General features: G+C 44.3%; 1 protein-coding gene across 3 annotated transcripts in view; it reads left to right on the plus strand.

The window, feature by feature from the left end:
- Positions 1–10: 10 nt before the first annotated feature.
- ST7L (suppression of tumorigenicity 7 like) overlaps positions 11–14,837 on the plus strand; it is a 52,814-nt gene continuing 37,987 nt past the window's right edge. Inside the window, exons 1-2 of one of the 3 annotated variants that reach the window (XM_029069531.2) lie at positions 11–302; positions 11,538–11,620. Coding sequence is in view for 2 of the 3 variants with exons in the window: in XM_029069530.2 (XP_028925363.1) it covers positions 3,048–3,255; positions 11,538–11,620 (291 nt within the window). In the remaining variant the exon portion in view is untranslated. Of the gene's footprint in view, positions 303–3,020; positions 3,256–11,537; positions 11,621–14,837 lie in introns of those variants that run through there. The other 2 variants (XM_029069530.2, XM_039912633.1) reach the window with 2 other exon arrangements.

Consider the following 14,837-nt stretch of genomic DNA (forward strand, 5'->3'; position numbering starts at 1 on the left):
GATGTGGAACCAAGCCGTGTTCGACGAAGGATAATTTTCTCCTTTCCATACCCTCCTTTGGGTAGACCCCCCCTTTGGTATAAACTCAAAATCTAGGATCAATGACGGTCCCCTGATGCTACAAGTGATTTCGTTAGCACGACTGACTAGATAACCCGATCCAAAGATCACTAATTGCCCCAGTTTTCATAAAATTCATGCTCTTGGAGTGCTGTGGATTTCTCACTTATATTGTTGTCACCTCTATCTTTGGCTCTTCAGCCCGACAGCAAGTAACTCTCTACATTGATCCCAATCATTCGGTGAGTATAAGATGGCTTGGTCACCCCCATTTCAAAATTGAAGCACAAGCGTTATATGATTATCCTAAGAATCTCCCTGTGGGCAGGAAACGTATCCACCAACCCTATTGCATTGTACTCTCCCAAGCGCTTAGTACAGTGCTTTGTACACAATAAGTGCTCAATAAATATTATTGATTGAATGGAGATTCCTTGGGAAGCCTTATGATTCTTGACCTATTCCCAGGAACTGGATTTTGAATAATAATAATAATGTTGGTATTTGTTAAGCGCTTACTATGTGCCGAGCACTGTTCTAAGCGCTGGGGTAAACACAGGGGAATCAGGTTGTCCCACGTGGGGCTCACAGTCTTAATCCCCATTTTACAGATGAGGGAACTGAGGCACAGAGAAGTTAAGTGACTTGCCCACAGTCACACAGCTGACAAGTGGCAGAGCTGGGATTTGAACTCATGAGCCCTGACTCCAAAGCCCGTGCTCTTTCCACTGCACCACGCTGCTCCTCTAGTTCCTTTGAAGTTTGAAGTAGCCAACAAAGGAGAGAGGATAATCATTGTGGTATTTAAGCACTTACTAGGTGCTGAAAATTGTACTGGGGTAGATACAATATGATCAGACATTATCACTGTCTCCCATGGGGCTCATAGACGAAGGGAGAGGGAGATTGGGTATTTCATCCCCACTGTACAGATGAGGAAGGTGAAACTGAGAAATTGAGTTTCTTGCAAAAAAGTTCAGAATTAGAACCCAGGTCCCTTGACTTCTAGGGTCAGTGGTCTTTCACTACGCCATGACTGTAGTGGCAGTATCAGGCAGTCAGTCAATTTTATTTATTGAGCGCATAGTATGTGCAGAGCACTGTGCTAAGGGCTTGGGAGAGTACAATACAACAATAAACAGACACATTCCCTGCTCACAACAAGATTACAGTCTAGCCGGTGAGACAGACATTAATATAAATAAATAAATGACAGAGCTGTTCATAAGTGCTGTGGAGTGGGAGAGGGGATGTATAAAGGGAGCAAGTCAGGGCGACGCAGAAGGGAGTGAGAGAAGAGGATAGGAGGGTGTAGTCAGGCAAGGCCTTTTGGAGGAGATGTGCCTTCAGAAAAGGTTTGAAGGAAGGGGAAGAGTCAATGATAACAGTAAAGATGTTATTTGTTAAGTGCTTACTATGTGCCAAGCACCGTTCCAATGTCTGTCAGATATGAGGAGGGAGGGCGTTCCAGGGCTGGAGGCAGGTCATGGACGAGAGGTCAGCAGCAAGATGGAGGTACAGTGAGAAGGTTAGCATTAGAAGGGAGAAGTGTAAGGCCTAGAGAAGCAGCTGGCACAGTGGGAAGAGCCCAGAGGTCATGGGTTCTAATCCCAGCTCTGCCGCTTGCCAGCTGTGTGAGTTTGGGCAAGCCACTTCACTTCTCTGTGCCTCAGTTGCCTCAGAAGAGGCACATTAATCCCCATTTTCCAGATGAGGGAACTGAGGCCCAGTGAAGTGACTTGCCCACAGTCACACAGCTGACAAGTGGCAGAGGTGGGATTCGAAGCCCGGGCTCTTTCCACTGAGCCACGCTAGTGCTCGGGTAGAAACAAGGTAATCAGGTTGGACCCAGTCCCTGGGGACTCACCATCGTAATCCCCATTTTCCAGCTGAAGGAACTGAGGCCCAGTGAAGTGACTTGCCCACAGCCACACTGCTGATGAGTGGCAGAGGCGGGATTTGAACCCATGACCTCTGACTCCCAAGCCCGGGCTCTTTCCACTGAGCCATGCTAGTGCTGAGGTTGATACAAGGTAATCAAGTGGTCCTACATGGGCTCACAGTTAATCCCCATTTTCCAGATGAGGGAACTGAGGCCCAGTGAAGTGACTTGCCCACAGTCACACAGCTGACGAGTGGCAGAGGTGGGATAAAATAAATAAAATAAATTGTGGTATTTGTTAAGCACTTACTATGTGCAAAGCACTATTCTAAGCACTGGGGGATACAAGGTGATCGGTTTGTCCCACGTGGGGCTCACAGTTTTAATCCCCATTTGACCACAGTTTTAATCCCCATTTGACAGATGAGGTAACTGAAGCACAGAGAAGTTAAGTGACTTGCCCACGGTCACACAGCTGACTAGCGGCAGAGCCAGGATTAGGACCCCAACTAGTGGCGGATTCGAACCCGTGACCTCTGACTCCCAAGCCGGGGCTCTTTCCACTGAGGTTGATATAAGGTAATCAGGTGGTCCTATGTGGACTCACCATCGTAATCCCCATTTTCCAGATAAGGCCCAGTGAAGTAATAATGTTGGTATTTGTTAAGTGCTTACTATGTGCAGAGCCCTGTTCTAAGCGCTGGGGTAGACACAGGGGAATCAGGTTGTCCCACGTGGGGCTCACACTCTTAATCCCCCTTTTCCAGATGAGGTAACTGAGGCCCAGTGAAGTGACTTGCCCACTCACCCAGCTGACTAAGGCAGAGCTGGGATTCGAGGTGATGTCCTCTGACTCCAAAGCCCATGCTCTTTCCACTGAGCCACGCTGAATTGCCCACAGTCACACAGCTGACGAGTGGCAGAGGCGGGATTCGAACCCGTGACTCCTGACTCCCAAGCCCGGGCTCTTGCCATTGAGCCACGCTGGGAGCGGCCCTCCATGGGGCTCGGTCCGCCGCTATCCCAGGATTCCCGGGGCGCCGCTCCCTCCCCCGCCTCCTCGCCTCCTCCTCCTCCCTGCCCCGGGGGCCGCGGCAGGCGCAAGATGGCGGACGGCGGCGGCGGGAGTGGGGGAGAAGCGGCGGCGGCGACGGCGGCGGCTCCCCCGCCTTCGCCGGGCCCCTGTCCTCGCTGGGCAGAGCGGCTGCGGGCCGGGCTGTCGGGGGCCGGAGCCTCTCTGTGGCTGGTGGCCGGCCTGGGGCTCCTGTACGCGCTGCGGGCCCCGCTGAAGCTGGGGGACAACCTGACGGCTGGTGAGGCTCGGCCCGGCCGGTCCTGCTGCTGCTGCTGCTGGTGGTGGTGGTGGTGGTGGTGATGATGATGATGGTGGTGATGGTGGTGGTGGTCGGGGGGCGTCCCCGCGGCCGCAGCTGACTGTCAAACCCGACTGGCGGGGGGTCGGCTCCTCCCTCCCTCCCGGGACCCGCCCTCTGCTCCTCGGCCTGGGCTCCCCACCGCTGCCCACTCATTTAATCGATTTGATGGAGCGCTTACTCTGTGCGGAGCACTGGACTAAGCGCTTGGAATGGACAATTCGGCAACAGAGACAATCCCTGCCCAGCAACGGGCTCCCAGCGTAAACGGGGGAGACAGACAACAAAACAAGGAGTCAGAGTAGCGCAGGTTAATCAGGTTCATTCATTCAATCGTATTTAAGTTAATCAGGTTCATTCATTCAGTCGTATTTATTGAGTGCTTCCTCTGTGCAGGGCACTGGACTAAGCGCTTGGAATGGACACTTCGGTAACATAGACAATCCCTGCCCAGCAACGGGCTCCCAGCGTAAACGGGGGAGACAGACAACAAAACAAGGAGTCAGAGTAGCGCAGGTTAATCAGGTTCATTCATTCAATCGTATTTAAGTTAATCAGGTTCATTCATTCAATCGTATTTATTGAGTGCTTCCTCTGTGCAGGGCACTGGACTAAGCGCTTGGAATGGACACTTCGGTAACATAGACAATCCCTGCCCAGCAACGGGCTCACAGTCTAAACGGGGGAAACGGGCAACAAAACAAAACAAGGAGTCAGGGTAGCATAGGTTAATCAGATTCATTCATACGTATTTAAATTAATCAGGTTCATTCACTCAGTCGTACTTATTGAATGCTTACTCTGTGCAGGGCACTGGACTAAGCGCTTGGAATGGACAATTCGGCAAGGGATAGAATCCCTGCCCAACAACAGACGCACAGTCTAAATGGGGGAGAGAGGCAACAAAACAAGCAGGGTAGCAAAGGTTAATCAGGTTCATTCATTCGTATTTATTGAGCATTTACTATGTGCAGAGCACTGGACTAAGCGCTTGAAATGGACAATTCGGCAACAGAGAGAGACAATCCCTGCCCAATGACGGGCTCACAGTCTAAACGGGGGAGACGGAAAATGAAACAAGTAGGGTAGCACAAGTTAATCAGGTTCATTCATTCAGTCGTATTTAAGTTAATAAGGTTCATTTATTGAGCGCTTACTCTGCAGAGCATTGGACTAAGCGCTTGGAATGACACTTGGGACAACAGAGAGAGAAGTCACTGCCCAACAACGGGCTCACAGTCCAAATGGGGGAGACAGAAACCAAAACAAGTATTCAGGATAGCACAAGTTAATCAGGTTCATTCATTCAGACGTATTTATTGAGCACCTACTATGTGCAGAGCACTGGACTAAGCGCTTGGAATGTACAGTTCAGTAACAGAGACAGTCCCTGCCCAGCAATGGGTTCACAGTCTAAACGGGGTGGGCGGGGGGGAGGGGGGTGGAAAATGATGGCATTTGTGTAAGTGCTTACTATGTGCCAAGCATTGTTCTAAGTCCACTGACCACCCGCGCATGGTGGGTGGGCGCATCGTGCCATGGGACCCGCAGGCATCGCGTCCCATCCTCTGCCCCCAACCCAGCCAGCCAGGCAGTGATGTCTTCCCCCTTTTTAAAGCCGCCCCACCCCCACCCCCCAGGGAAGTAGGTGAATGAGTTCCTTTTAGCACTTGATTCCTATTATAATAATAATGATGGTGTTTATTAAACGCTTACTATGTGCCAAGCACTGTTCTAAGCTCTGGGGTAGATACAAGGTAATCAGGGTGTCCCACGTGGGGCTCACAGTCATAATCCCCATTTTAAAGATGAGGCATAGAGAAGTTAAGTGATTGCCCAATGTCACACAACTGATAAGTGACGGAGCTGGGATTGGAACTCACCACCTCTGACTCCCAAGCCCGTGCTCTTTCCACTAAACCACGCTGCTTCTCTTCTGGAAGCTCTTCAGGAGGTCCACCTCAGCCTTGACCAGTAGACGTTACCTGATGAAACCCCCTACCCCTCATGCCAGCTTCTCGGCCACTTTAGGATTCAGCCCTTTCTGTATTAATTGTTTCATTTTTCCATGTGTGTATATTATTTCTGGGTACCATTGCCATCTTCTGACTTTGGTTTTTATCGTTTGTGTCAGCCTGTTTTCCCCATTAGACTCTTGTGTTTCTCCAGGGCAGGGATCCTATCACATCCATTGTGGGCGGGGAATGTGTCTACCAACTCTGTGGTATTGTACTCTACCAAGCACATAGTACAGTGTTCCAAATACCTAAATCTAAATACCATCGATTGATGATAAATATCATGAATGGGCCTCCCAAGTACCTAATACAGTGAAAAATCATTAACGTTTGTAGAGTGCTTGTTGCGTGCATGTCATTTTAAGCATTTGGATCAGTGCTACAGAAGCAAAGCACTTATTCCTTGTTCTCAAGGAGCTTACCATCTGATAGGGGACAGAGACAGACACAAATCATATTCAGTTCTCTTCCAGTGCGGAGGTAAAGTTCCTTATGAACCCTGTGCTAAGGAAAACTTGTGCTCCTTTACTGGCGCCACTTATATAGAGCAGATATTTATTCTGGTGTTGCAGTCTTGTTCTAAACTGACAGACATACTTTATAGGAAGAATGTTCCCCATTTCCCTAACATGCATTATAGAAGAACTGGAGAGTTTTAATACTTATAATAGTCAAAACTATTTACAAATGGTACAAGCTGGAGGAAGAATATAGATCCCTGTATAACGTAAATCAGGGGTTGGAATCCGGCGATTTGAGGACAAGGTACTGTTAAGTGGGCTTGGAAGGAGTGAAGAGTGTGAGTCAGAGAGCAGTAGGTAAACAGAGCCGAAACATGAGCTGAAGAAAACTGATGGGGACCTTGAAACCCATGTTAAGAGGATTGGATGCAGAGGGAAATGGGTAGCCATTAGAGAGATTTTGAATCTGCTTTGTACACAATAAATGCTCAATAAATACTATTGATGCAGTGCAGTCCGGGAAACTGAGAGACAGAAATCAAGTTCCAAAAGTAGTGGCTTCTGTAAATGACTAGAGAATAAACTCAACTGCTGCTTAGAATGGAAGGATTGTGAGCTGCCCTTCAGTATAAGCCAAACTCATCTGAACAGCACTTTGAGGAACATATTTCTGACTCCAGCAAATGAATTAGTGTAGTAATAGCATTTATTCGGTGCCCACTGACTGCAAATCATAGGGAAGATCGAAACAAAGAAGTGACATATTGGTTGCCCACAAGGAACTCTAATGAATATGGGACCATAAACAAGCCACTTTCCCTCAGAGTGCGCAGTTAATTCCTCCTTTGCATAGGAGAATATTTGCTGTCAGTTAATTCCTCCTTTAGCCTATTTGCTCAATTCCTGATGTGTGAGGAAATTTTTCTGAAATGTTGTTACTTCTGTAGGGCACACAGTTGCTAAAGGTATCATTATTTCTGAACAGAGACATTTTGTATTTGAAGGGCTTGATTTGGTGTTGCCTAGTCTGCTGTCAAGGTATAAGGTTCTGAATACTGTTCAGGTAGTTCTTACTCATTGCCAGTTGTGCATTTCCGTTTGTTAGAACTTATGTAGCCTCTGAGACACTTCATCCCATATAAAAAGAATGTATTTGGGGGAATGAGTTCCAATTTGGAAATCATAGAACCCATTTGGGGCGTTTTTGGAAAATAAACCCAAATGAATAGTTGTGTTATCAATATTATGTAGTAACACATTGAATAAGAAAGATAAAATAAGTACCGTTCCTGTCATAGATGGGCTTAAGGCAGTTGCCTAAGAAAAATGCAAATTAATAATGTATTTGTTAAGCACCAAGACCTAAACTAAACCTTGGGTTAGGTTGGACAAAGTTCATGCCCCTTATGGGTTTCACAGTTTGAGGATGGTGAACAGGTACTGAATTCCCATTCTACAGATGAGGAAATTGAGGCACTGGGAAGTAAAAGTAATTTGCCTAAGAACAACAGCAGTCACATGGCACAGGCCCTCCCACTCCCAGGTCCATGCTCTTTCCTCTAGGTTACGCTGCTTCTGGATAACATAACCCAAGACTCGTTAAGCATACTTCAAAAAGACAATAGCTGCTGACACTCTTAAATGACTATTTTGTACCCTGAGATCACAACACAATGCAGTTGTAGATGTCCATTGGTTCATGCCGCATATCCTGGGTGTCTGTTGTACTGGAGCCTATTGAGTTTCCATTGTGCAATGAACCAGTGTTAGAGTGGAATGCATTTATAATAAATTAATATTTGATCATAAATAATCATGAAAGTGAAACTGAGATAAGTGACTTTGATATAAACATTATTTTACAGTAATTATAATGCCTTGAAACGGTCATTAATCAAGGTATTGAAAGACAAGGCTCATCATTTGTTTATTATATATTCACACTGGCTACTCAATTTCATAGATTAACTATTTAGCTTTGATAGTGTGCTGTTCCCCCTTAATGGCCGAAAATGTTTAAGGTGAAGTTCTCTTCCAGTATTCGCCCAAGACAGCAATCGAACTGGAATAAAAAATCTCTTAAAGTTCTCAGTGTTTTGTTTTCCTGAACCATTCTATCTTTGGAACCAGTATTCCAAAGTAGATGTGCTCAGGGTTGCCGGTGTCTTCTTTCCACCCTCTATTCCTTACTCCAGACATTCTCCTGTGTGATTTGTACCTTGAAGACACTTGATTCAATCAGTGAAGTAGATTTGGTTGTAAACCACTGTAGTGTCATCCTGTTTGCTTCTGAAAATTCAACTGATTGTCATATTTGTTTCTCCAAGAACAGGCCATTCTTTTTTTCTTAAAGTAGCTAACCCTAGAATCTTTGACCTTTTGGATTATGAGCAGCTTTTTAAGTTTAGTTCTTCACTCAAATCTCAGTGATGTGCAGGAAACACATGTGACTTGGGCACCGAGATTTAAAGCCCCCTGGAAAGAGCCTTTATTGCCCTGTGAAGAGTTAATTTTACTCTATCATTTTCACTTTTAGTTATATTCGTGCTTTCCCATTCTCAACTGATGTCTGTTTTTCAGTTTTCACAGATACCTATTGTCCAAATTACTGGAATGACGTATATTTTCCACCTTTCACCATTAGTAGTCTCTAAACATGTGATATGGATCCCAACTGAAATAGTCACATTAAAAAATACATCTCCATTGCTCATGAACCACCAAAGAAATTAGTTTGTCCAGGAAAGAATAATTCATAAAGTTGTCTGGGTATCTTGTACAAGGTTTTTCAACCTCCCTCAAGTGGTCCTCCTTTGTCATAGATCAGCCCTCCTCCCTCTCCCCTCCGAACACCCACACAACCTAAAACAGGTGACAAAAGCAAAGAACCATCATATGTCTCAAAGGAGGAATTGCCATTCTGTACCCACTTCCTTCCATATTGGCTGCCTCCCCCTTTACAGTGTTTTGAAGAATGCTGGAGGTTCCTGAACTCCCAGAGTGACAACCCCTGATCTGGTAGAAGTCCATCATACTGTTAAAAATGAGTGCATTTTTTTTTTCTAGTCCAAACACATCAGGGAATTAACCATACTGGCTGGCTCCATCTTGATTTTTGTGGTTTTATGTAAATTTGAAAAATAAAAAAATGTTGCTTTAATTTAAAAACTGAGGGTAGAGGTGATAATAATAATGTTGGTATTTGTTAAGCGCTTACTATGTGCAGAGCACTGTTCTAAGCGTTGGGGGGAGATACAGGGTAATCAGATTGTCCCATGTGGGGCTCACAGTCATAATCCCCATTTTATAGATGAGGTAACTGAGGCACAGAGAAGTGAAGTGACTTGCCCACAGTCACACAGCTGACAAGTGGCAGATCTGGGATTCGAACCCATGACCTCTGACTCCCAAGCCCAGGCTCTTTCCACTGAGCCATGCTTCTTTTTCTGGTATAGAGATGCTAGAGAAAAAGCATGACATTCAATAGATAGGTCCCTGGAAACAAATCAAACGCTCTCAAAGCAATAATTTGGAAATTATTGAACATTTTCCCAAGTGGCATTTCAGTCTGAAAATAACTTTGGTTAAAAAAGTTACTCACCCTATTTATCAGAATGATTAATCACTATTCATCGAGTGTTTACTATGTGCAGAATACTGTATGAAGTACTTAGGAAAGTACAGTAGATTTAGAAGTCCTGATCTCTACCCTCAATTACACATGTCTGCTCTGTGAGCTTGGGTAAGTCACAACTTCTCTGGGCCTCAGTTACCTCATCCGTAAAAAGGGGATTAAGAGTATGAGCCCCACGTGAGACAGGGACTGTGTCCAACCTGCTTAACTTGTATCTACCCCAGTGCTTAGAATAGTGCTTGGCACATAGTAACCAGTGGTACCATTATTAATTACAGGGAGGAAGAAGCAATGGATTGTAAATATATGTATGAAAACACTTTGGGATTATGGGGACAAGTGAGTACCCAAGTGCATAGGTGAAGTGCTGAAATAGCAGTTGTGGGGAATATAGGGTGGGAAAGCTAGAAATTTACTGGGGAAATCATCCTGAAGGAAAGGTGAGAAGCAGTGTGGCTCAGTCAATGGAGCATGGGCCTGGGAGTCAAAGGACCTGGTTCTAATCCTGATTCTGCCACTTTTCCAAGTCACTTAAGGTAACTGAGGCACAGGGAAGTTATCTGTAAAATGGGAATTAAAACTGTGATCCCCTTGTGGGACATAGATTGTTTCCAATTTGATCAGCTAGTACCTACCCCAGCGCTTAGTACAGTGCCTGGCACAAAGTAACTGCTTAACAAATGTCATTAAAAATAATAATAATTAAAAGAACCCGGAAGCTGGGGAGAGCAGTGCTCTGTCAGATGCGAAAGGGGAAGAAGTGCCAGGCAGAATATTGGGTATGAACAAGAGTAAGGTAGCCAGAGAGACAAGAATGATTCACAGTGAGTCGGCCTAAGAATGAAGTGTGCGAGCTGGGGTGTAGTGGGAGAAGAGTAGGAGGAAAAGAACTGATTGAGTACCCTAAAGCGATCAAGAATTTTTATGTGCTGCAGAGAGAGATCACCAGACAGGCAGGTTTTGGATCATCTTTTGAAGGCCCACGATCAGAGCCCCGTTTGTCTTCTGTTAATTCTCGTATTTACACAGCCTCTCCCTGCTGTCCTCTCCCTTTTAATCCTTCCGCTTAGCAAAGCAACAGTTTAGCTATTGCTTTGTCAATCATATCAGATTATAAAATGATGAACAATTTTAATGTAAATTATTTTGAAAAAGCTCATCCTGTTGGTCAGTAAATATTATCTCACTCTTGCATTCTTGGAGCTCCTTAGAGAATCAGTCAATCAGTCATATGAATTGAGTGCTTACTGTGTGCAGAGCACTGTACCAAAGTGCTTGGGAGAGTACAATGTTGGAAGACACATTCCCTGCGCACAAGTCTAGAGGGGAAGGCAGACATTAATCTAAATTAATAAATCGGGTACCTAGGCAAGTACTGTGGGGGTGAAGGTGGAGTGAATAAAGGGTACAAGGGTGCCAGGAGGGAGTGGGAGAAGAGGAAATTAGAATTTAGGGAGGGACTCTTGGAGGAGATGTGCTTTTAATAAGGCTTTGAAGGTGTGAAGAGTGATTGTTTATAAGATATGAAAGGGGTTGGGCAGGGGGGGTTCAGGCCAGAGACAAAGTGGACAAGGGATTGGCATTGAGATAGATGAGGCTGGCATTAGAGGAGCAGATTGTGTGGGCTGGGTTGTAGTAGCAAATCAGAGAGGTAAGGCAGGAGGGCGCATACTGAGTGCCCTAAAGCCAATCAGGAGGACTTATCAGATTTTATCAAAATGTGTATCTTTGGACAGGGCAGTGGCATGAATAACAATATAGTACTTGTTAAGTATTTACTATGTGCTAAGCCGTGGAGTAGATACAAGGTAACAGGTTCAACACAGTCCCTGTCCCACTAAGAGCTCACAGAGTAAGTAGGAGGGAAATAGCACTAGGTTCTGAACCCTCAACAGGGGTTTAATTTTGGGAGTCCTTTTGAATTAGTCATATCAGCTGGACATCACCGGTTACACCATCCTTTTTGGAGTTTGAAATTTTCCTCAAAAAAATATTAACCACCCTATATCTTTTAGCATGCACAAATATGTACATGAAATCTTCATTTTCATCAAATCTCTCATTTGGAGTTCATTTTTTTTTTTTTACTTTGATCTTTTCTATTAACAGTTTCGGTGTTTTTAAACTCTTTGACTCCAAAATTCTACGTTGCCCTGACGGGAACTTCATCCCTTATATCTGGACTCATATTTGTAAGTATGACCCAGTGCTTCAGTAGTATTTTAGTTTTCATTAAAGTAGTGTCCTTCGAAAAATTAATTATGGCGAAGAACAGAATTTTTTAAAAGTGTCATGCTTTCCTGTAAATAGAAATTGTAAGTAAAATATGTCGTACATTTTATTCCATCTGTTCTCTTTGCCCGTCCCTAGGTGGTGCACTTCAGCTGTGATAGAAGTCACTGTGATGGTTAATGTTTAGATTAGCAGATGTTTTACTTTGACTCGAATTCAGTCAGCACAGGATAAAAGGAAGAAACAGGTCCTAGAAAGAAAATAATTTAAAACTCTTTTTTTTGAGTTGATGAAGATTCAAAATGATAGTTTAAGCAGGAGTAAAAGCCTCAAAATGAAATCACATCCATAGCGAGGCGCTGTTTGAGGAAACAAAATGTATAAAAAAATTTTCCGGAAGTTAGGAGAATTGTTCGCTAATGTTACATGTTTGTCACAAAAGCCTGTCTGCATTTCATGTGGAAAAAGGCACTCCGATATTTCTGAATTTTCAGACTAGGGCAATTACAACCTCTGTTTTCGCATCCCATGAACATTTTTGCTTGTGATATTTCCTTGAATTGTTTTTAAAGAAATTTCAGCCCAGTTCCTAGCAAGACATGTGGCCCGCAGCACCAAACTGGGACCACATTTGGTGATAATAAGCTACGTTAGTTGTGTTAGTAGAGCAAGCAGAGAATCAGGCCATTTCAGGTCAGGCATGAAACACCTTGGCATTTAGTGAGGAAGAAATCTACTTACTGTTGGCTGTTTAGATTGCACCTGTTTTGATGGAAGCATAAGGTTTTAGTTGTAATACCTACCTGCTTTGTACTTTTTCAAGTGTTATTTTTCATTTATGGTATTATAAATATACAAGTTATGTGGTCCGAGGTGGTCTGTAAATTGATTAAAAATGACAGCGTGCTTGGTGTCTGTTGCTGTAGCCTATTTGCCTTTCTACAAGCATCATTATCAAAATGTCTGGAAGCTATGCTTTGTTTTGTTTCTAGACATGCTCTGCTGTTTGATATGTTAGTAGTTCAGTCAAAACAGTTTTGAAGTAGGTCCTTTGATCTCTTAGATGGCGTGGATAGAGTTTATAATTAAAAAAAAAAATTTTGGCTCATTAGCCAGGGTAATGTTCTTTCAAGGCAATTTTTGAGGGAAAGAATGAACAAATAATAGATGGAGAGCTTAGAGGCTGTTTTTAATGTGACTTTTCCAGCTATGGTTCCTGGAAAAAAGATAACTTTAAATTAATTGATGAATAAGTTGGTTGCCATTTCAAAGTAGAAAAAGTTTTGGGTGTCGTGGTGGGAAGCGTCATTGAACCTTTCCAGAGTGATGTCTGTTATTACACTGGTTGGAGATGTAGTTGTGAATAGCCTTCATTTCTAATGGCCCGGTGTCTGTCAGTTTATCAATCAGTGGTATTTACTGAGCACATATAGTGTGTAGAACACTGTACAAAAGCTCTTTGAAGAGTAAAATACAGTATGGTTGGTAGACAGTAGAGTTAGTAGACAGTGTGGCTTAGTGTTAAGACCATGGGCTTGGGAGTCAGAGGATGTGGGTTCTAATCCCCTGACTGTCACTTGTCTACTGTGTGATCTTAGGCAAGTCACTTAACGTCTCTGTGCCTCAGTTGCCTCATCTGTAAAATGGGGGTTAAGACTCTGAGCCCTATGTGGGACAACCTGATTACCCTGAATCTAACCTAGTGCTTATAACAGTGCTTGGCACATAGTAAGCGCTTAACAAATACCATAATTTTTTATTATTGTTATTAATTTTTTTAAAAAAAATTCCCTGCTCTCACCTTGCTACTCTCCAACTCTCTTCCTACAACCCAGGCTGCATGCTTCGCTTCTCTAATGCAGTCCTACTCACTGTACCTTGCCTCCGACCTCTCCCCCACCTCCTACCTCTAGTTTGGAATGCCTTCCCTCTTCATATCTGACAGACAATTACTCTCCCCCACTTCAAAGCCTTTTTGAAGGCACAACTCCTCCAAGAGGCCTTCCCTGGCCAAGCCCCCTTTTCTTTTTTTTCCAGTTCCTTCTGAGTTGCTCTGACTTGCTCCCTTTATTCATCCCCCCCCCCCCCACCCGCCCCATAGCACTTATATACATATCTGTAATACATTTATTTATATTAACGTCTGTCTCTCCCTCTAGACTGTAAGCTCATTGTGGGCGGGGAATGTGTCTGTTATATTGTTATATTGTACTCTCTCAAGCACTTAATACAGTGATCTGCACCCAGTAAGTGTTCAGTAAATATTGATTGGTTGACAGATGTTAAATTACAGAGAGGGGAATCAGCAGAGTATAAGTATATAGACGTAAGTGCTCTGTGGATAGGGGTAGGATAAGCATCAAGGTCCTTAAAGGGGCAAAGACCCAAGTATATAGGTGACCTAGAAGGGAGGGAGAAAAAGGCAGGGAAATGTGAGGTTAGGATAGGCTTCTTGGAGGAGATATGATTTTAATAAGGTTTTGAAGATGGGGAGAGTGGTGGTCTGTCAGATCTGAATGTAGAGGGCGTTCCAAGCAGCGGGCAGGCAAGCGTCAACAGCATGAGAGACAAGATCAAGGTACAATGAGTAGGTTGGTGTAAGAGGAGTGAAGAATGTGGGCTGTGTTGTAGTGGGAGAAGAGTGATGGTAGGTAGGAGCTGGGAGAGCTGATTTAGTGCCATAAAGCCACTGGAGAAGAGTTTCTGTTTGATGTGGAGATGGATGGGCAGCAGTTGGAGGCTTTTGAGGAGTGGGGAGATGTGCACAGAATGTTTTTTTAAGAAAATGATCTGAAGTGAAGTATGAAGTGGAATGAAGTATGGACTGGAATGGGGAGAGGCTGGAGGCAGGGAGGTCAATGAGGAGATTGATGTAGTCAGTAGTCAAGGCAGGAAACGACAAGTGCTTGGATTAATAATGAAGGTATTTGTTACGTGCTTACTATGCGTCAAAGCACTGGTCTAAGCGCAGTAGATACAAGGTTATTAGGTTGTCCCACACAGTGCTCACATTCTTAATCCCCATTTTACAGGTGAAACAACTGAGGCACAGAGAAGTTAAATGACTTACCCAAAGTCACACAGCTGAGAAATGTCAGAGCTGGGATTAGAACGCATGACCTGTGACTCCTAAACCCGGGCTCTTTCCAGTAGTTTAGATGGAGAGGAAGGGGGGGA

Source organism: Ornithorhynchus anatinus, chromosome 7 (assembly GCF_004115215.2).
Source record: "Ornithorhynchus anatinus isolate Pmale09 chromosome 7, mOrnAna1.pri.v4, whole genome shotgun sequence".
Classification (NCBI taxonomy): Eukaryota; Metazoa; Chordata; class Mammalia; order Monotremata; family Ornithorhynchidae; genus Ornithorhynchus; species Ornithorhynchus anatinus.